Below are 22,272 nucleotides of genomic sequence, written 5' to 3' on the forward strand. Positions count from 1 at the left end.
ATGGAATGCTTAGCAGTGTCAGGAGATACCTTTGGTTGTCACAGCTCTGGGAGTTCAGCTGGCTTCTAGTGGACAGAGACCAGGGATGCTGCCAAATATCGATAGCACACAGGCCAGTCCCCACACAACGGAATTATCCTGTCTAAAATGTCATTAGTACTGAGTTTGAGAAGCCCTGCAGTGGATATTAATAACCTCAAGAGCATAGATAACAGTAAAGCAGAGTAAAATAATTAGGAAGTGATGAGCTTTGGGTGTTTGTTACCTTTCATTTAACTGTAAGTTAACATAATTTAATTTTTAATAAAGTCTATGTTTTATGAACCCACTCCAGTACTCTTGCCTGGAAAATCCCATGGAGGGAGGAGCCTGGTAAGCTGCAGTCCATGGGGTTGCTAAGAGTTGGGCATGACTGAGCGACTTCATTTTCACTTTTCAGTTTCATGCATTGGAGAATAAAATGGCAACCCACTCCAGTGTTCTTGCCTGGAGAATCCCAGGGGCGGTGGAGCCTGGTGGGCTGCCATCTTTGGGGTCGCACAGAGTCGGACACGACTGAAGTGACTTAGCAGCAGCAGCAGCAGCTGTGTTTTATGACTGGTTTGCTTTCACATCATTTTTCACGAGCTTGTAGAGCCAGCTCCAGTATTCCTGCCACATTTGGCCTGTTCTCCCAGCATCTGGCGCAGAGAGGACACGTAGAAGTGTCTGAGGCCTAACTAAAGGAATGCCGAGGCCCAGAATGAGTGGTGAGGGGCCAGGACTGGGGAGACCTTCTCTCTGAGACTCCCTGGTAACTCTTCTTATGATCTCAGGCTATTTACACCAGTCACACCCAAGCCCCTTTGTAAAGGGATGTAGAAGCTATTTTAGTTTTCTTATCTGAAGGCATCTCAAAGGCCTTTCTCTCTAGGACCAGCTCTGGCAGCCAAAAAAACATGGGCAAGTGCCCTGAAAAGCTGCTCGCCCATTTCCCACTTTCCCCACAGCCCACCCATCCAGCAGATATTTTTGAGTGCTCCTACACTCTGGGCAGTGTCCTAGGTTACTATTGACAACAGCAAACCTTTCAGATGGAAAAGAATGTAAATACAGGTAATAATTAACAAATGAAAATATTTCCAACAGAAGTAAAAATAACTGACCTTTATTGAGTACTTCCTGTGCCAAGCATTGTTCTTAAGTGAGAGATGGGATAATATGACAGGGAATGAGTAACTGGATAGGCGTCCTTTCTTGGATGTTAGTTCCCTAACTGAACATCCTGGCATCACTGACTCTATGGACATGAGTTTGAGCAAGCTCCGGGAGCTGGTGATGGACAGGAAAGCCGGACATGCTGAAGTCTGTGGGGACACGACTGAGCAACTGAACTGACTGACTCTCTGACTGAACCTGTCCCCCCTGCAGTGAAAGCACAGAGTCTTAACCACCAGACTGCCAGGGAAGTCCCTATGGGTAGGCCTCTTGTTATTAAGAGACTGATTCCAGGCGCAAGGGAGGCTGGGAAATGTAGTTTTTAGCTGGTCAGCCATGTGCCAGCAAAAATATGGCAGGGGATAATGGATATGGATTGGGGGCAGGAGGAAAAGGGGACGACAGAGGATGAGATGGCTGGATGGCATCACGGACTCGATGGACGTGTGTTTGAGTGAACTCCGGGAGATGGTGATGGACAGGGAGGCCTGGCGTGCTGCGATTCATGGGGTCGCAAAGAGTCGGACATGACTGAGCAACTGAACTGAACTGAACTGAATGGATATGGGGGACAACTGTAGTCCCTGGCACGCTTCTTGAAGCCTGAAGGTTGAGAAGGGCCTCATAGACTGATATGAGAGCTTTGTATTTGTCTCCAAGTGAGATAAGAAGTCCTAGAGCAGCTTTGATAGAGTAATATGACCAACTTGAGCTTAAAATCTCTCTCTGGATAGATCTTGGAGAAGCATAGTAAAAGCAGATGGGAATATACACTGGTGTAGCCACTGTGGGAAACAGTCAGCTCCTCAAAAGGCTAGACATAGAGTTGGATGTGACCCAGAAGTTATAGGTTTGTGTGTGCATGCTCACTTGCTCAGTTGTGTCCAACTCTTTGCAACCCTCTGGTCTGGAGCCTGCCAGGCTTCTCTGTTCATGGAATTTTCAAGGCAAGAATACTGGAGTCAGATCCCATTTCCTATCCTGGGGGATCTTCCCGATCTAGGAATCAAACCTGCATCTCTTGGGCCTCCTACATTGGCAGGCAGATTCTTTAATTCTGTGCCACCTGGGCTTCCCCACTCCTTGGTATGTGTGCTTAGTCCCTCAGTCATGTTGACTCTTTGCGACCCCATGGACTGTACCCTGCCAGACTCCTCTGTCCACGGAGATTCTCCAGGCAAGAATACTGGAATGGGTTGCCGTACCCTCCTCCAGGGGATCTTCCCAACCCAGGGATTGAACCCAGATATCCCACATTGCAGGCAGATTCTTTATCAACTGAGCCACCAGGAAGCCCACTCCTGGGTATATAACCCCCCAGAATAGATGCATACACCCACACAAAAGTTTGTACACAGGTGTTCGTAGAGAATAGCTATAAAATGAAAGCAACCCAAATGTCCATCACCTGATGACTTATGAACAGATAAATTGTGGTATCTTCATACAATGGAATGTTTTTTGCCATAAGTAAGAATGAAACACTGATAGAAGCTGTATGAAATGAACTTTGAAAACCTTATGCCAAGTGGAAAAAGCCAGGCACAAAAGACTACTTATATGATTGCATTTATATAAAATGTGCAGAATAGGGAAATCTCTAGAAACAGAATGTAGATTAGTGGTTGTCCAGGGCTGGGTGGGGGTGGATGGGGAGCAATTGGGAGGTAATAGTTAAAGGGTATGGTGTTTTGTTTTTTTTTTTGGGAGTATGGTGTTTTGATTTCTTTTTGACTTAATGAAAATATTCTGAAATTGATTATGGTGATGGTTGCACAATCTGTAAATATACTAAAAACTCCTGAGTTGTACACTTTAAGTGAATGAGTTATATGAATTACATCTTGATAAAGTTGCTAAAAAATTTAAAAGAATTGGAAGCCGGGAGCCCCTGTTGGAAGTGGATAGATGATGTGGTCTCTGGCAGAATCACATCAGATAGAGGTGGGAGTGGACTAAGCTTCCTTTTCTCCCTGCCTGATGGGAACCCAGGGATCTCTTTGCAGCAGGGTAAGCTCTGTTCTCTTTCTCACAATGTACAGTTCTACAGCAGCCCTAACCTGAAGCTCTCAATTCAAGAAACAGGGAAAAGATTGACGTATGAGATTCTGGCAGCCCCTCACAGCTCATTTTTTTCTCTCCCCCTCTTTGGTTTGTATTAACAGGAGACAGAAGAGAACAAAACCAAAGGATTTGATTACTTACTGAAGGCAGCCGAAGCTGGGGACAGACAGTGCATGATTCTGGTGGCACGAGCCTTTGACACTGGCCAGAACCTCAGCCCTGACAGGTACTGTGGCTGTGGCTCAGGTGGAGCTGGTGGGAACCTGGGGTGCAGGTGGGAGCCTCCCCTCTGGAATCAGAACAGACCTGGGTTCCAGGTGTGCCTCCCCCGAGTACCAGCCCCGTGACCGTGGGCAAGAAGGTTTACCTCCCTGACCTCAGTTTCTTCATCGTCTCAAATCAGAATACCCATAGAACCTGCATGCTAGGGCGGTAGTGTGTGGTTGTGTGAGGGTTAAATGAGGTGATGCCTGTAATTTCACTGGCACATAAAGAGAGAGAGAAATGGCATCTTAGCCATTTTCTGTAAAGATTTGTCCAAGAAAGAGTCTGACGGGATATGTAGCATCAGGTCCAGAGCCAGTTGTCTCTAGATGATGGGATTAGGGGTGATTTTAACTGACTCTTCCTATTTTTGTTTTTACTGTTTTCACTTCTAAGAGGGAGTGGAGGGACGGAAATGAGCTCCAGGGGAATTCAGTGCTGGTGTGAGTTTTCCAGAGTGATTTGGGCTTCCCTGGTGGCTCAGATGGTAAAGAATCTGCCTGCAATGCAGGAAACCCAGGTTCAGTCCCTGGGTCAGGAAAATCCCCTGGAGAAGGGAATGGCTACCCACTCCAGTATCCTTGCCTGGAGAATTCCATGGACAGACAAGCCTGGCGGACTGCAGTCCATGGGGTCGCAAAGAGTCAGACAAGAGTGAGCAACACTTTCACCCCCTTTTTTTTTTTTCACCTTTTTGAAATCTCTGACAGCTACAACCCTACAGGCGTTAACAGCTTTTCCCTTATGCCTCTGGCAGAGATGCCAGGATTGGATTCTCTGGTGGCAAGAGGAGAATGGCAGCTTCATCTTGGGTCTTTGGCTTGGCTGGTGGGAGGTCCCAGAAGTCCAGGAGCAGAGAACGGTTGAGGGGATTCAACTCTTAGTGGGACCTATTGCTCACTGGCTCCCAGTGGATCTCAGCTTCCCCATTTGTTCTCAGGCACCTGTGGCTTTCTGGAAGGGACAGTGTCCAAACCGCCAGGATTGGGGCAGTGTGGCACTTCCCTCCTATGTGGGTCGTGTTTTCATCTCCCTCTCACTGAGTTTAGAAGCTAAATCAAGACTGCGGCTCTGTCATGTCAACCTCTCAGGGTCTAAAATGTCTGAGTTACATATCATGCAAATGTTTGTCAGCTACCTGCTGTGTGACTGTAATGCTCCTTGTATTTGGGTTTGCTTTTATATCTGTGATTTTATTTCACTGAGAACTAGAATTGGGTTTCCTGCATCTCTTCAGTGCCAGTGCTTAGCACAGGGCCTGGCTCAGTAGTTGCTTGGATGAAAGAATCAACACATCTCTTTGACACAGACCGGGCAGCATTTAGGGGCTTATTTTATGGATATGTGGTTCTAAGAAGTGAAGGAGCTTGTCTGCAGTTAAGTAGCCAGTAAATAGCAGGGCCAAAACTTAGGTCTTCTCATCTGTTCTCCAGTGGACTGTACATTAGCCTGCTTCTTGCGGGGCTCAGAATCACTGGCATGGAGGGGAGGTAAACAAAACAAACATGAAATGACTTTGTCCAAAATCAAATGCCAACATCTATGATGCCCATTGAGACTTCCCTGTAGCTCAAATGGTAAGGAATCTGCCTGTAATGCAAAAGACCAGGGTTCAATCCCTAGGTCTGGAATATCCTCTGGAGAAGGGAAGGGCAACCCACTCCAGTAATCTTGCCTGGAGAATCCCATGGACAGAGAAGCCTGGCAGGCTATAGTCCTTGGGGTTGCAAAGAGTCAGACACAACTGAGCGACTAACACGCACACACAATGCCCATTGAGTGCAGTGGGGAACGACCACGTGGGCGTGAGGAGCTGGTACTCGGCATTGAATATCTGTATCTGAGGCTCTTAAAAAATCTTTACTATCTGTGTTCTCTTTATGTTCTCTGTGTACTTTCTCTTTTTCATTTGAGATGATTGGTTTCTTGTTGATTTGTTAATAATGAGATATGTGTATGTATATATATGTATACAAGGGAAGCCCATATATCTATATATGGGCTTCCCTTGTATCTTAGCTGGTAAAGAATCTGCCTGCAATGCAGGAGCCCCCTGTTTAATTCCTGGGTTGGGATGATCCCCTGGAGAAGGGATGGGCTACCCACTCCTAGTATTCATGGGCTTCCCTGGTGGCTCAGACAGTAAAGAATCTGCCTGGCAATGCAGGAGATGTGGGTTTGATACCTGGGTTGGGAAGAACCCCTGGAGGAGGGCATGGCAACCCACTCTAGTATTCTTGCCTGGAGAATCCCCACAAAAGAGGAGCCTGAAGGGCTGCAGTCCATGGGGTCTCAAAGAGTCGGACACAACTGAAGACTAAGCACAGCACACATACATATTTTGGCCTTGTGGAATGTGGGATCTTAGTTCCCCAATCAGGGATCAAACTCATGCCCTTTGCAGTGGAAGCATAGAGTCCTACCCATTGAACCATCAGGGAATTCCCTGTAAAAATTTTTATTTTCTTAAGGCTATTAGCTCTTTGGTATATGAGTTGACTTAAAACCTTTTTTCAGAGATGGCTACCATAGATTTGGGGCAGCAGGGAGAACAGGTGCCACACAGTGCCCATTGACTACTGGGTCTGGGGACTTGCTGGTTTTTAGTATCTGTGTAGTTAAATCAATCAAGATTTTCTTCTGTAACATCTTCCAAAGTCTTTCTCTTACTCTTCTTCTTCGTTCCAAGCAGCCCCAGACTCTTCCATTCAGGGAGCATTAATGAGAGTCAGCTATTTTCATTTAGGGGGTTTTGACCCCCGCTCCCCCAGAAGTTACCATCTCATAGGAGAAGGAAAAGTCGTTGGAAATTTCAAGGCAGGGTGGACAAACTAACCACTGGGTGTGGAGTTGGGTGGGGTGGGTGGGGAGAGAGTAGGCCCTTTCCCTTCTTTTACATTTAATGTGTTGAGAGCAGTTCTGCCTTGCCTTTCAAGACCAGAGAGGGCCAAAGCTGAAAGAATTGAGATCAACTAGCTTAGTGGTTTCCAATCCACTGTTCAAACCCCAGTCTTCTGGATGTGCCACAAATAATTTTCAAATAACTTCCATTCTTTATAAAATAAAATGGAGTCAAGATTATCTCCTGACACCATCCCAGCCAGCCACTTCAGCAGACATTTATAGAGTCTGTGCTGTCTGCCAGGCCCTGGGAATGCAGCAGTGAATAAAACAGACATGGTCCCTGCCTTCCTAGAGCTTACATTCTAGCCAGGAAAAACAATAAACAAGTGAATAAGTAAACAGGAGAATTACAGTTTGAGGTAATGGTAAGAAATAGAGTATTTGGGGCCAGCGTCTCTGAAGAAGCTCAGCTGAGGTTGGAGAGATGAGGAGCCAGGTATGGGAAGAGTTAAAGGAAGGATGTTCTAAGCAAAGGGAGCAGCAGGTGCAAAAGCCAAAGGGCGGACAGGAGCTGGCACGTTCGAGGAAGAGAAAGTGACCCAGTGAGTCTGGTGCGGCTGACAGGAGCTAAGACTGGAGGGTGAAGCCGGGTCCATGTATATGTGTTTATATATATACAGCTGCAGCTCCAGGAACATTTCATGAGGCACGTAGACCTTCTTATCTGTGTCTCTCTTTGCTCTTTCCTGATGTCCTATAGTTACTCACGTGTTTGGTAATATGCATTACTACACCCCAAGGAAAAGAGCCCCCTGCCCTGTTTACTCTTTGTTTTGCACAGATTGGGTTGGCATTTGTGTCTGCCCTTGTGGGTTTGGCCACTGTGCGGCCATAGGAGAAAGAGTTGAGAGTGAAGGGCAGAGTCAGAAGGGAGAAGTCAGCTGTTCTGGAGTAAGCCCTCCATTTTCTGGAGGAAAGCCAGAGCTGGCCAGCAGAGGCAGAGAAAGAAAGGGCTGAATGATTGCTGTCAGAAGGTTCTGGGGGCTTTGGTGAAGGGTACCCCACCCACCTCTTCTCCTGCATGAGTTACAGGGCAAATTGGTTGGGATACCACCCACTGCTAATGCAAACCCATAGGGTAGGTTTTTTGGTTTGGGGAGTTTTTTTGTTTGTTTTTTTTTTGGCCACCCTGTGCAGCTTGTGGGATCTTAGTTCCCCAACCAGGGATTGAACCCAGGCCATGGCAGTGAAAGCACCAAGTCCTAACTGGGACTGCCAGGGAATTCCTGTAGGGTGATTTTATGGATACTAGAAAAATGCTCCCCTTCCTCAAGATGCTCGACTTCCATCTGTTGGAAAATTATTGTGCTATACCAGTTTTGTTAGGGAAAACTACTTGACCGCTATTGTAATGAATATATAGATCTACAGTGTGAATGCGGAGAAGGCAATGGCAAGCCACTCCACTACTCTTGCCTAGAAAATCCCATGGATGGAGGAGCCTGGTAGGCTGCAGTCCATGGGGTCACTACAAGTCGGACGCGACTGAGCGACTTCACTTTCACTTTTCACTTTCACACAATGGAGAAGGCAATGGCAACCCACTCCAGTGTTCTTGCCTGGAGAATCCCGGGGACGGGGGAGCCTGGTGGGCTGCCGTCTATGGGGTCGCACGGAGTCAGACACGACTGAAGCGACTTAGCAGCAGCAGCAGCAGCACAATGTGAATGACAGCCCTTAGATGTGGTGGCATTGGATACTTTGGGTCCCGAAGCATAGGTAGTGGCCGCACTGCGATCCCTGACTTGCCTCTCCTGCTGATGGGCCTCCTCCTTCCTTCCCTGTTGCCATGGTAACTTCTCTTTTCCTCTGTATCTCCTGGCAAGGTCCCAGAGCTGGCCAGAGGCTCTCCACTGGTACAACACTGCCCTGGAGACAACTGACTGTGATGAGGGTGGGGAGTATGATGGGATGCAAGACGAACCCCGGTACATGCTGCTGGCCAGGGAGGCGGAGATGCTGTTCACAGGCGGCTGCGGGCTGGAGAAGGACCCACAGAGATCAGGTAGGGCCTGGCAGACCTGCCCCTGGGGTGGGACAGGGCTGGATAGTGAAAGAGACATAATTCCTGTCTCACTGGGACTCACAACAAGTTGCAAGACTGAGTCTCTTCTTTCCATTCTGGTTGGGAGAAAGATTCATACTGGTCCTGTATTTTGCAAGGCTGGATACCCATATGATGCTTAGAAAGGGGCTTTATGAAGTTGGTATGCAAATGAACCTTTTTAATAGTCACATGTTAGAAATTTGGGAGGTTTGTTTGCAATTCAAAAATTGAGCTGACATTTTCATAAAATTTACCATTTTAAAGTGTATAGTTCAAAAAATAAATAAATAAAAATAAAGTGTATAGTTCTGTGGTTTTTAGTATGTCCACGGTGTTATGCCATCATCACCACTACCTAATTCCAGAACATTTTCATCATGCCAGAAAGAAACCTGGTACCTATTAGCAGTGGCTCCCTATTTCCCCTTCCTGCTGTTCCTGGCAACCACTAACTTACATTCTGTCTTTATAGATTTACCTGTTCTGGTCTTTTCATATAACTGGGATCACAGTATGTGACCTTTTGTGTCTTCCTTCTTTCAGGGTTCATTCATGTTGTAGCATGTGTCAGTACTTCATTCCATGTTATTGCTGAATAATATTCCATTTTATAGATACTACATTTTGTTTATTCACTCATCAGTTAATGCACATTGTATATATTAAATAACATGATAAACATACTGAACTCCTGGTTTCACAGGTATAGGATGAGGCTAAGTTTAAAAGTTTTTTTTAAGGTAGTATAACGAAATCAAGCAACTAATACTGTAATTCTATAATCTTTTATTTGAAACTTCTAAATCCAAAAGCACTGAAAACCAAGTGTTTTTATATGTTCTCCACAAATTCATTTGGTGGCCAAACCCATCTAGACACTTTATCCCTTCCACTTTCATATAGCCCCAATTTGTCCGATAGAAGTCCTCAGCCTGATTCTCAGTGACTCACCCACAGCCCCTAAACCAATCACTGTGCTTACTGGGATAGCTCACTCTGGGTGGCTGCACTTAAGTCCCGACTAATCCCTGTGGCCTGGTGAAGAACAGGGAAGGTGCTTTGATTGACCCGGCTTGGATCACGTGCACACTCAGAGCCCCACCCAGGTTATGTGCAGGGATAGGCCAGAAGGAGTAATCTCAGTGTGATATTCTTGGAGAGGGGTCAGGGATACCAGGCAGCAAAAACAACAGGCTCTTCACCTCTCTGTGCCTTGCTTTGCTTTCTTTCAGGCGATTTGTACACCCAGGCAGCCGAGGCAGCGATGGAAGCCATGAAGGGCCGGCTGGCCAACCAGTACTACGAGAAAGCAGAGGAGGCCTGGGCCCAGATGGAGGAATAACTTGCTGGAAAAAACCACTGCCAGCCAGCCCCAAGTTACAGGGCTAGGAGAAGGGGGAAGAAAAAGACTTCTTATTGAGGGTTGTTTGGGGGCTGGAGCGGGCAGATGTTTTTAGTAAATCAACTTTTGTATGCTATTTTTTAACTCTTGAAAATGTCTTTGCTACCAGTGGAGACACTGCAGCTGTCCCCTAGGGCTCTGGGGATTGAAAAAGCAGCCTAATGAACCAATGTATCTTTCTGAGGTTCTTTTTCTGTGTTTTGTTGTGGTTATTGTTGTTGTTGTTTGTCATGAGATGTAAGAAAATGTATCTTTTCTGCCCTGGATGGAAAATATTAAAGCTTTGCTCATCAAGCCTTTTCAGGCTGGGCTGAAATCTCAGGCCCACAGAGCCTGTGTTTCCTGAGTCAGGATGAGGTAGGAAAGAGCAGAGCTGCATGTTAACTTTCCATGAGGTGTGTATTGTCACATCTGTCTTAGAGCAAAGCCGTCTTTCTCAGAGCATTTGGAAGAATGTGTGTGGCATTTTTTGGTGTGTGTAAGACTGTACATCTCCCAGGACCCCTTCTGCCATGGGGGAGGGCCCACACACTTTTCTTATCTTTTAATTTCCTTCCTGAAATGCAACTGATTTTGTGGAATCAGCCAAATTACATTCTGAAGTGTGTTTTCCACAGTGGGCTTTACAAAACAGGTTTGATTTCTATATGCACACTTTTACTACCTCTAATTCCTGCCTCAGCTCGTGTGGAGGTGGGTGCACCTCAAAGCTTTTACTTGTAAGGGCTGTGGCTTGGAAGGTTGAAGCCTTTCCTCCAAGCAGACATGTACTCTGCATCTCAGTAGCAGCATCCACAATATGACTGAAGTACCCCTTGTACAGTATTCCTCTGTATTTTCTTAGCATCTGACGTTCTTACGAAGAATCTGCTCCCAACCCCCATCCGCGGCATTTTCTGCTTGAAGCTTGGCTGATTTTCTTGTCATTTGCAGTAGGATGCTTTCAGCAGCAGTCCCTTGAGATTTGTTTAAGCCGTTGGAGAATGAGAGGGCAAGAACTATAAACACTCATTAATTCCAGTGGTTTCCCCAGGGCCAAGCTATGGCTATCTGTATTTAATAAGTGTTCTTTTTCGAAGGATTTCAGATTTAACATCAGTGTGTTTTCAACTGATGTTTCAAATACCAAGAAAACAGACTGCTTTGATCAACCCCAAGTGCTAAAGCAACATCTCTGTTTAAAAATCAAAACATTAAAAAAAAACAGAGCGTAACATACAAACCAGTTCATTAAGACAGGTCCTTCAGCCATGTTAGTGTTAAGTACTGTGGAGTCATGACCCTGTGCATGTATTCGGTTCCAAAGTTAAGAGTTTACCCTAAAGGAAAAATCAAACAGAGTAAAATTACCCTTGAAAAGTGCTTTGGATCACCTATAAATGACGGGTACCCCTGTTTTTGTATTTGGACTCACCATAACCAGTTTCCTCCAAAAGCTGGAACTAATTACCCTTTTGCTGTTTGCACAAATCAAGTAGTTGGCTTGCCTTAAGTTGTTTGTGTGTTTTAAACCAGTGCATATAGTTAATTTGCATTTGTTAAATGTAAGCTAGAAGCAACTTTATTTTGACTTTTCAAAATTCTCAAACCTCATTAACTGATGCTTTTGTTGTTGCTGTTGTTAGTTCAACCAGTCTCCTTGCTCTCTGAGATTTTATTATGCAAATCATTTATATTCCCTGACCACCTGTCTCATTTCCTAGTTACATGTCAGTGCTTTTCTGTAACACAGGGATTGGCAACTTTTTCTAAAGGGCCAGATAGTAAATATTTTAGGCTTTGTGGGCCTTATGGTCTCTTGCAACTACTCAGCCTTGCCATTATAGTACAGAAACACTGGTGAATGATACCTAAATGAATGAGTGCAGCTGGTGTTCCAATAAAACTTTATTGACAAAAACAGCCTGCCTGGGCTATAGTTTGCCAGCCCCTGCTCTAATCCTGACTAAGAGTTACTATATTAAACCCTGAAGCTGCGTGTTAACTCAATTTTTCTTCAATCTCTAGTGCTTAAAAACACAGGGCCTTGGCACTGAGTAAGCACTCAGTAAATTCATAAAAAATGGAGTGTTTGTGGCTCTAGTTCCTCCAGCCTGTCTGGAATGGCTTGGTCATCTGTGCAATTCCACCCATCCATATGGCTTTAATGTCACCAGGTGGTCCCCTTCTCCTGTAGGAGACTGGAATGGCCTGGATATACTACAGCTAATCAAATGCTTCTTTAAGGATCAGTGAGAGCAAAGTGATCTGCAAGACACAAATCCTTCTGAGCTAACAGAACTTACTCCACCTTCAAAAGATAGTTCTGTGCCTTCTAAAATTGGCTAGGGCATCTTCTTTTTCCACAAATGCTGAGCATCCAAAAAGCAAAAAACCTCAGGACATTCCAGCCCAACTGGGAAGACATCAGAGACTATCTTCAAGTACAAGAAGCAGGTGAAGGTCCAGGAGATTAGTGGAGTCAAGGATATAATCAGTATCTTCAATCACAGATGGGAAATCCAAGGTTCTGAAAGGTAGACTCTTTCCAAATATCCTGCTGGTTAGAGGCTAAGCTGAAGCCAGGATCTGCCAGCTACTCTTAGAGGATTCTGGGAATAAAATTTAAAATTAAACTGCAGTGAACTGGAGTGTAATGTCTCTCAGTTTTGCTATAGGTTTAAAAAGAAAAAAAAAAAAAGCAGGCTTTATGGATGGAAGTAGGAAAAAAAAATCCCTAGCCCCCAGTGCAGCTGGATGTCCTTATTCCCTCCTCACCTGAGGCCCTGTGGGAATTTATCATCAAATGCAACATTGATGAGTCAAGCCAGGTAACTACTGTTGTTGCTATTTTAATGACTTCCTTTCCTTTCATCCCAGCACATTTGTCTGCAGTACTAGACATGTGTCACAAATCAACAAAATGTTTACACAAGTATGTGCAGCTTGTGGGGGGAGGGCAGGGCGAAGGAGACAAAATATGCATATTCTCTGCAATTGTGCCTGTTACTCATTTTTTCTAATCTCTGAGGTAACCATTTAACCTAGACAAGGTGGACACTGGGTGGGACCCAGAGAATACAGTGGCTTGTATTATAGATTTATTTTTGCATATATATTGTTCAATTTTGCCTTTCCAAATAAAGTGATTTCTTTCTTTCTTTCTGGTCTCAAATTCAAGTGTCTTCTGGTTACAGATGAGTGAAGGAGGTGAGTGGAGACAGAGTGGACTGGAGGCCTTAGTCCCACCTGAAAAGCAGCTCAGATTCAGCTCCAGATGGTTGTCCCCATGGGGAGTGTGGGCTCAATGTTGCCCCCTTTTCTAGTTTTTCAAACTGCTGAAAATTTGATTTGTTAATGCAAGTTTTCTCAATTTTTAATATTTCTAATAAATTCTTACAAAAACCTTCCAAATTTGGCACATAATGTTTTCCATTTGCTTTATATAAAGGATGTACCCCTCTCTCTTTTTTTTTTTTTTTTGGTTTTTCTGACCTAGAAAACAAAGAATAATTTTTACCAATAGAGTTGTCATCAGTTTCAAAGAAAATGCATGTAATAGATGTTTTGTGATCTAAAACTTGAAAAAATGTTGCTTATTTGCATGATCATTTGGTTTCAAGCTAATTGCTTTTTAAGAAATTCAATGAGAATTTCTTTAAAAATTTTAAGAATATTAAGAAATTTGACCATTGGCATAACTCTACATGGTATATTGAGCACACATTTTTTTGGTCCATTTGCTCTTAAGTCCCAACTAAAATGACAGGAAAGAAATTTTCTTAATGGCATAAGCCCATGAGGATGAAGAGGAGACATCAACAACAAAATCCTGGATGCTGGAAAGGAGATGGACTGAATGAGCAGCCCCAAGAAAGCTGGATCCTAGGTCAGCTGCAGAGAAATCTGAGAACCATGTTTTCATCATTGAAGACACCCCCAAAAGGATAAGCCATAGGTACCAGGAGCCTCTGGAAGGTGGGAGTGAAATGGTGCTAAAAATGTAGGTTCAGTTGAAAGACAAAGCATCAGACCTCTAGACCCATTCATCTCCCCCATGTAGCCAGTCAGCTGCTCCTTCATCACACTGCAGAAGCCTAGGACACCAGGCAGAGTAGAGAGTGAGGCTGAACTGTAGGTGGCACTTTGCGGGGGCTCCGAGGAGCTCCAGGCCTTTGTGTCTCAGCACCGAAAGAATTCAGTGAGAGGCAAACTGATAGAAAGTGACATTCAAATAGGATGCCTGGTGAGGCTGATAAGCAGGCAGGCAAGAGAGCGCCACCCTGAGAACTTAGTGGGCTACAGTTTCATAAAGGGAAAAGCGGGCAGGGGAAAAAGACCACCTTCTTCCTCATTCTTCCATCATCAGCCCCTCCTCCAGGTTGGGCAGAGGAGTTTTCTTACCCCTACGTGGTCAAGCTGGGACTAGCATAGTATTATGGAAAAATTATTTCAGGTCTCAGCACAATGAGGGTCTTTACTTTGAAATGTCACATTTCCATAAATCATTGGCTTTTTTATTTTTAAGATTTACTTATTTTTAACTATGCTGGGTTTTTGTTGCTGCACGCAGGCGTTCTCTAGTTGTGATGAGCAGGGGCTACTCTTCTTTGTGGTATACCAGCTTCTCATTGTCCTGACTTCTGTTGCAGAGCATAGGTACGCAGGCTTCAGTAGTTGGGGCATGTGGGCTCAGTGGTTGTGGCTCATGGGCTCTAGACTGTTGGCCCAGTAGTTGTGGTGTTTGGGCTTAGTTGCTCCACGGCATGTGGTATCTTCCCTGACCAAGGGTCAAACCTGTGTCCCCTGCACTGGCAGGCACTCTCAACCACTAGACCACCAGGGAAGGCCCAAACATTTTTTATGTGTGTAGAGAGCATGTCCTAGGGTTCATTAACTTACTGAGCTCCAGCGGGCAGGATGTTGGTCTCATGCACCCGTTGTTTCATTGTTTTGGGGCATGTCTCATACTTCTCCTGCATGATTTTGTTGCTAAGCAAGCCTGCTTGGTTTTGTGGGTAAGCACGCCTACTTTCTTGCTGCTGCTAAGTCGCTTCAGTCGTGTCCGACTCTGTGTGACCCCATAGACGGCAGCCCACCAGGCTCCCCCATCCCTGGGATTCTCCAGGCAAGAACACTGGAGTGGGTTGCCATTTCCTTTTCCAATGCATGAAAGTGAAAAGTGAAAGTGAAGTCGCTCAGTCGTGTCCAACTCCTAGCGACCCATGGACTGCAGCCCACCAGGCCCCTCCGTCCATGGGATTTTCCAGGCAAGAGTACTGGAATGGGGTGCCATCGCCTTCTCCAGTACTTTCTTAGTGATCATTAACTTACAGGGGTCTCCCCATACTTTTTCTTTACTTACAATTCTCTAGTGGGATTAACTATTTAATTACCTACTTTGTCCATTTACTCTGGCCCTATCAAGGCTACTGTCCTGAAAGGAGGGTTGTGAAAGTTTCTGTATTGTTGTAGAGTGTCCACCAGCCTTCTTTGCCCCTGTGCTCCCAGGTACGCTGGCAGCTGACTTTGTCCCTCCTCGTGGAGGGCAGACAACTGGAAAAATTTCTTGTAAATCTTAGCAGCCTAAGATAAAAGATTTAAAGTACTTCCCCCTAACAAAACAGGCTGGCCAGAGCACTTCACAAAAAAAGTCTCACCCATCAAGTCCCACCCACAACCACACAGACAAATTCCCAGACAACATATTAGAGCCCCATTCTTAAACTTGAACAGCCACCCAAAGATCCATACATACGGAAGGTATTTCATACAACAAACAGAACCAACAGAAAACAGCATCTTTGAGGAAACAATATGGCTAGAGAAGAAAACTTTAATAAAAAACTATCAATATCCTTAGATAAAATATTGTATCCATGCAAAAAGAACAAGATACGATTCTAAGAATTCACATAGTAAAAGGGCTCTTGTAAACTGAATATAACTTAGAGAAATGAGTAACTTAATAGAAGGTCTGGAAAATGAAGTAGAGGAAATTTCCCAGAAAGTGAAACAAAAGAATAAAAATGCTGAAGAATAGGAGAGGAAATTCTAGAAGCCAAAGGAACAGGCATTCTGGGCTGCAAAACTATTCCTCAGTGAAACAGTTATAATTGTTAACCATTTTTGCTTTGTGGATAAATCAGCTAAGAACAGCCTCAGATTATGTATGTGTAACCTTTTGAGGATCTTTCCTTGGCTTTTTAAAATTTGGGGACAGGATTCTAGGATCCTAGTTTCATAGCTAAAAATTTCATATAGGCTTTTAATAGAAATTAAGCATACATGTAGATATAAATATCATTTTTACTGAATTATGTTCAGCATGTAGATTAAAATGCAAAGAAGTTTAACTCGGTCCTACCAATATGCAAATCATTTAGAAGTGAGAAATTGCTTTCTCTGTAATACCATGAAGTTTCCAAAAAGATTTGGTTTCTCTTCTATCTTGACACGTTACTGGAAAGAACTGACTCCACGTTGGATCTGTTTCTTTTCCTTTAACCTTTGCTTCCCATTGCTTTTGTTCACTAAAACAACACTGTTTATATGAAATGGCCTGCCTCTGGGACCCCTGCTCCTCTGCCTGAATACTGAACCAGAGTGCCTCTTGTTCAGGACAAGGCCCATCTGTGGGTGGCTACCGGAAGGAAGAAATGAACACATTTCCTCCCCAAGGCTAGCCATTCCAGGAGATATTTGCAAGATTAATGGCCTTTTACTTTTCTTCCTCACCTCCCCCCCATCTCTGTTCTATAAAATAACCTGGCATCCAGACCGCAACAAGATGGTTATTTTGAGACAATAGTTTGCCATCTTCTCAGTCTGCTGGCTTCCTGAATAAAGTTGGGTTCCTTGCCTCAGCACCTCATCTCCAACTCATTGGTGAGCTTGGACTCAGTAACGGACATGCTTATTAGTATTTAAGATCACCAAAAAAAGAAAGTATCACTGAAAGAAACTCAAAAGTCTGGTTATGACTGGGTGTGTTTCCCCCTCTCCTTCTATGAGTCATCTGAGGAATCTATCTGTTTTTCTCCCTACATACATATCTTTCTTTCTGACTTCATGCACAATTTTAGTTTTCTCAATTATAAATGAAATTAATTCCAAAGAGTAATACTAGTAGTATCTATTGGAAAAAATAAATGTAGTCTTAATTAAAATAAAACAAAATATAGGATTTCCCTGGCAATCCAGTGTTTAAGACCCTGAGCTTCTAATGCAGGGGACACAGGTTTGATCCCTGGTCAGGGAATTAAGCTCCCACATGGCCTGGCTTAAAAAAAAAGAAAAAAAAAAAAAAAGATATTTTAGGAGCCCAAGTTAGAGCAGAGACAGTAGAGAGGACAGAATCTTTTGGGGCTACACCATGCAGCATCAGTTCAGTTCAGTTCACTGGCTCAGTCGTGTCTGACCTCTGCACTGCAGCACGCCAGGCCTCCCTGTCCATCACCAACTCCTGGAGCTTGCTCAAACTCAGATCCATTGAGTTGGTGATGCCATCCAACCATTTCATCCTCTGTCGTCTCCTTCTCCTCCTGCCTTCAGTCTTTCCCAGCATCAAGGTCTTTTCTAATGAGTCAGTTCTTCACATCAGGTGGCCAAAGTATTGGACTTCAGCTTCAGCATCAGTCCTTCCAAAGAATATTTAGGACTGATTTCATTTAGGATTTACTGGTTTGATCTCCTTGCAGTCCAAAAGACTCTCAAGAGTCTTATCCAACACCAAATTTCAGCCACACAGCTTGCGGGATCTTAGTTCCCTGACCGGAGAGCAAACCCTTGCCCCTGCAGTGGAAGTGCAGAGTCTTAACCACAGGACTGACAGGGAATTAAATGCCTGAGAGAATCTTTTTTAACTGTTGAGAACATTCCTTGGGACTGAAGGATGTGTCTCCAGAGCAAGAGGCCCCGTTAAGTATCTAGCACAATGGATAAAATTAGACCTATGCCAAGATTTGTCTTCCTGAAATTTCAGAACATTGAGGGCAAGGAAAAGATACTGGAAATTTCCGGAGGGAAAGAGAAAGTTTCATACAAATGACTGAGAATCAGAATAACATCAGATAACTCAATAGTAACACTGGAAGTTGGAAGTTGATGCTTTTTAAATTGTGGGGAAAATATTCTTTAATGGAGAATCATATGCCCAAACTATTAAGCAAGCATAAAGGTCAAATAAAGATATTTCAGATGTGTAAATTCACAAAAAAGTAATCTCTTGAGTACTCTTTCTCCAGAAGACACTGGAAGAGTTGTTCTATCAAAAGAGAGCCACTGTGGGGGAAATAAGAAAGGCATGGGTTCCAGACCAAGAATGAGGCAAAGTCAGTCCCTACATGAGAGTGAAGAGCCAGAGTTTACGGCATCTCTCAGGAGGCTGTGGGAGAAATGTCTTCAAAAATTTGAAGCAATAGAGCACCTCTTGATTCTGTGTGACAAGGATGGACAGTTTGAAGTTGAGTTATGGATGAATTCATAGAAAGGTAAATTTTTTTAAAGGCAGTTATTAAATAAAGAATAAGATAAACAATATTTTCCAGAAGAGGAAAAATAATCATAGTTGAGAACATAGTTAAGCTTAAGCTTAAATGAGTAGCATGTACTGATCATTGTTCAAATGAAATTGTAGTATGATTCTTTCAGGAGGGTTGAGGTGTTTGTGATGGCAGAAGTCGGGTGATTAAAGTTAAATTCTTATCTTCCTTAGTAGGAAGTCAATCAGTCAGTCAGTTCAGTCGTCAATAGGAAATGCCTAAAACAAAAAAAAAAAAAAGCAGCAATACAAGTACGTTGTTTAGACATATGGAGATAAACACAAGAATCAGCTAAAAGTTGAGAGTGGTTGCCTGGAGTGGAAGGGGTAGGCATACTATTCATTTTGATAACATGTCTTATAGAATTAATACCATATACAACTTTGGTAAAATTATCAAAGTAAGAATTTATGCCATGAAATTAAAAGACGCTTGCTCCTTGGAAGGAAAGTTATGACCAACCTAGACAGAATATTAAAAAGCAGAGATATCACTTTGCCAACAAAGGTCCATCTAGTCAAGGCTATGGTTTTTCCAGTGGTCATGTATGGATGTGAGAGTTGGACTATAAAGAAAGCTGAGCACCGAAGAATTGATGCTTTTGAACTGTGGTGTTGGAACTCTTGAGAGTCCCTTGCACTGCAAGCAGATCCAACCAGTTGGATCCAACCAGTTGGAGAGTCTCAAGGGACTCTTGAGAGTCCCTTGCACTGCAAGGAGATCCAACCAGTCCTTCCTAAGGAATATCAGTCCTGAGCGTTCATTGGAAGGACTGATGTTGAAGCTGAAACTCTAATACTTTGGCCACCTGATGCAAAGAACTGACTCATTTGAAAAGACCCTGATGCTGGGAAAGATTGAGGGCAGGAGGAGAAGGGGACGACAGAGGATGAGATGGCTGGATGGCATCACTGACTCGATGGACCTGAGTCTGGGTGAACTCCAGGAGTTGGTGATGGACAGGGAGGCCTGGCGTGCTGCGGTTCATGGGGTCACAAAGAGTCGGACACGACTGAGTGACTGAACTGAACTGAAGAATTTAAAATTTCTTTAAATTTAATTTTCCAGCATTTAATTTTTCACTAGCATGTGTCTTAGCTCCTCAATGAAATGGTAAGATCAGTCATGAGAAAGGCCATGTTTTATACTACCTTGAGTCTTACAGAGCATCAAGCAAGCTATCTTCCCTTTAGTAAATTTGATGTTTGCTTCATTGTTCTTGTCCAGATGTGAATGGTGTCATAGTCTAAAGTTCCATGAAGGTTTTCAGGTGTTCTGATGCTGTGATATTTTTGGAGTAACACAGCTTCCTGTTGCATTTTATGTCTGTTCTTCTTCTTAGGCTGTTAGAAAATTGATACAATCTATCAGTTATGTTGACTTCCATCTCTAATGCCTGATCACATAGGCTAGAGCCCCCATGGAGAAGGAAATGGCAACCCACTCCAGTACTCTTGCCTGGAAAATTCCATGGATGGAGGAGCCTGGTAGGCTACAGTCCATGGGGTCGCAAAGAGTCGGACACAGCTGAGCGACTTCACTTTCTTTCTTTCTGAAGTTCCTTTTGGAGAAGGAAATGGCAACCCACTCCAGTGTTCTTGGCTGGAGAATCCCATGGACAGAGGGGCCTGGTGGGCTACAGTCTATGGGGTTGCAAAGAGTCAGACACGACTAAGCAACTAACACACAGACACACAGAGCCTGCATTCAGTAGGCTTTCAGTAATGGCCTATGGTGGTTACTAGATGTCAACTGGGCTAAACTAAACTGCATTTTCCAAAATTCCCTTCCCACCATGTCTAGTGAAGAGAAACCACAAGAGAAATTTGCAGGAGGCATTAGCCCTGTTTCCTCTCTGGAGACTGATGGCATGCAGAGTTCAAAGTAACAATTTAAAATGTTTACTAACTAAGCTAAAAATGCTAAATTAAATTTGCTAAGTTAAAAATTCATCATGATAATTTATGTATTGAACATCCACTACTATGTTTTGTTGAATCTTAAGACACCATTGATCTTAAGACCCATCATTATTTTCTGTATTAATGAGAAAAAAATAACACTGAAAATAAACTGTATGCCATGGATCATAAGACGCAGGCCAATTTTAGAGATATTAAAATGTGGGGGGGGGGGGAAACGTGGCTTAGAAATAATGATACATGGCCTGTCAGGCATTAGGCTGGACATAACACAGTCACCTCTAACCCTGCAACCAACTTCAGTATTACTGTGAACGTTTTACAGATGAGAAAAATGAGGCTTAAAGGTATGACACAGCAAAAACATTTGATAAGAATGTTTCCATCCATCAGGAAGGAAAGTTGGAGGTTTGAAGCTCAAATATCATCATAGTTGCAGCAGAAATGATGTCACCTGCAGCTGCTGCCGCCGCCTTATTCCTATGACCTCCAGCATGGGACACAGGAGTGCGTTTGTAAAGCTGAAACTTAAAGGTATTGGAGGGAGGGTGCCAGGAATAGTGGCGTCTTCAGCTTAACTTGACTCAATACAGGAAACCTCTCCCAGGTCTCTCAGTTTGGGTGGACCTTTAAGTGGTCAAGGTGTAAGATGACTGCCTGTCCCAGTCTGCCAAGGAGAGTCCTAGTTCATGCCTGTGTCCCAGTTTTCCTTCTAATTAAGCATTTGTTCTAGACAGAAATGCTCTGATCACCCTGCACGCAACTAAAGGGTCTCCTCTGCAAAAACAGGGCTCCTCTTGGGGAGGCCTAGGTGATTGGGGGATCCTTAGTTGCAGGTGATAGAAATTAACACCAACCAACATTAGCAACGGAGAAGGCAATGGCACCCCACTCCAGTACTCTTGCCTGGAAAATCCCATGGACGGAGGAGCCTGGTGGGCTGCAGTCCATGGGGTCGCTACAGTCGGACACGACTGAGCGACTTCACTTTCACGTTTCACTTTCATGCATTGGAGAAGGAACTGGCACCCCACTCCAGTGTTCTTGCCTGGAGAATCCCAGGGACGGAGAAGCCTGGTGAGCTGCCATCTATGGAGTCGCACAGAGTCGGACACAACTGAAACGACTTAGCAGCAGCAGCAATATTAGCCAAGCTTTTTTTTTTTTTTCTTGAGAAGGAGGTAACTTACACTTTGGAAGGTAAAAGGGAATTAATCAGGCCTCAGAAAGGAGTTCCTAGGGCAAGTGTGGGGATCTAGCAGAAGGTAACAGTCGAAAAGTTTCCTTCCCTGGGCCACTAGTGAGCTAAATTGGCTCTAGTATCCAGATTCAGATTTCCAGGATGAAGCATCTGATTGGCCTAATTTGGATCCTGGTGCTTTGATTGACAGTTCCTTCAAGACCACAGGGAGGAGCTGGGGAGGGATACATTGGGAGCTCAGGATTGACATATACACACTACCATATATAAAATAGGTAACTAATAAGAACCTACTGTATGGCACAGGGCACTCTACTCACTACTCTGTAATGACCTATAAGGGGAAAATATCTAAAAAGGAGTGAATATATGTATCACTGATTCACTTGGCTGTACAGCAGAAAGTAGCACAACATTGTAAATCAACTATACTCCAATAAAAATTAACTGGAAAAAAAGACCACAGGGAGGAGTGTTTCCTCAAAGGAAAATCAGTATTGGAAACAGAAGAGTTTGGGGAAGGATTCTGGGAAGGCACAAACAACACATTCCCACCCAGAGAGAGTATTCCCTTTGGGGAGGAAGAAGAAAAGGGCCCTGAAGAGTAGAGGAAAATGTTAAAAAAAAACTTTTCCGATGGTTTTGTTGCAAGCCTACGCTAAAATTTTATTACAGTCTTCCTGGAAGTGTAAATCTTCAGGGAGGCTAGTTCAAAGATCCATATTTGGTAGGGACATTAAAAAAAAAAT

The 22,272-nt window shown here is 43.9% G+C and overlaps 1 protein-coding gene across 3 annotated transcripts in view; it reads left to right on the forward strand.

Annotated features, from left to right (window-relative positions):
- Positions 1 to 13,016, forward strand: part of EEF2K (eukaryotic elongation factor 2 kinase) — a 71,651-nt gene extending 58,635 nt beyond the window's left edge. For all 3 annotated transcript variants that reach the window (XM_061401387.1, XM_061401388.1, XM_061401389.1), the window contains 3 exons: positions 3,363 to 3,487; positions 8,256 to 8,434; positions 9,709 to 13,016. In XM_061401387.1, the coding sequence (XP_061257371.1) occupies positions 3,363 to 3,487; positions 8,256 to 8,434; positions 9,709 to 9,818 (414 nt within the window). In that variant the 3' untranslated portion in view covers positions 9,819 to 13,016. The remainder of the gene's footprint in view (positions 1 to 3,362; positions 3,488 to 8,255; positions 8,435 to 9,708) is intronic.
- Positions 13,017 to 22,272: the final 9,256 nt, after the last annotated feature.

This window comes from Bos javanicus, chromosome 25 (genome assembly GCF_032452875.1).
Source record: "Bos javanicus breed banteng chromosome 25, ARS-OSU_banteng_1.0, whole genome shotgun sequence".
Classification (NCBI taxonomy): domain Eukaryota; kingdom Metazoa; phylum Chordata; class Mammalia; order Artiodactyla; family Bovidae; genus Bos; species Bos javanicus.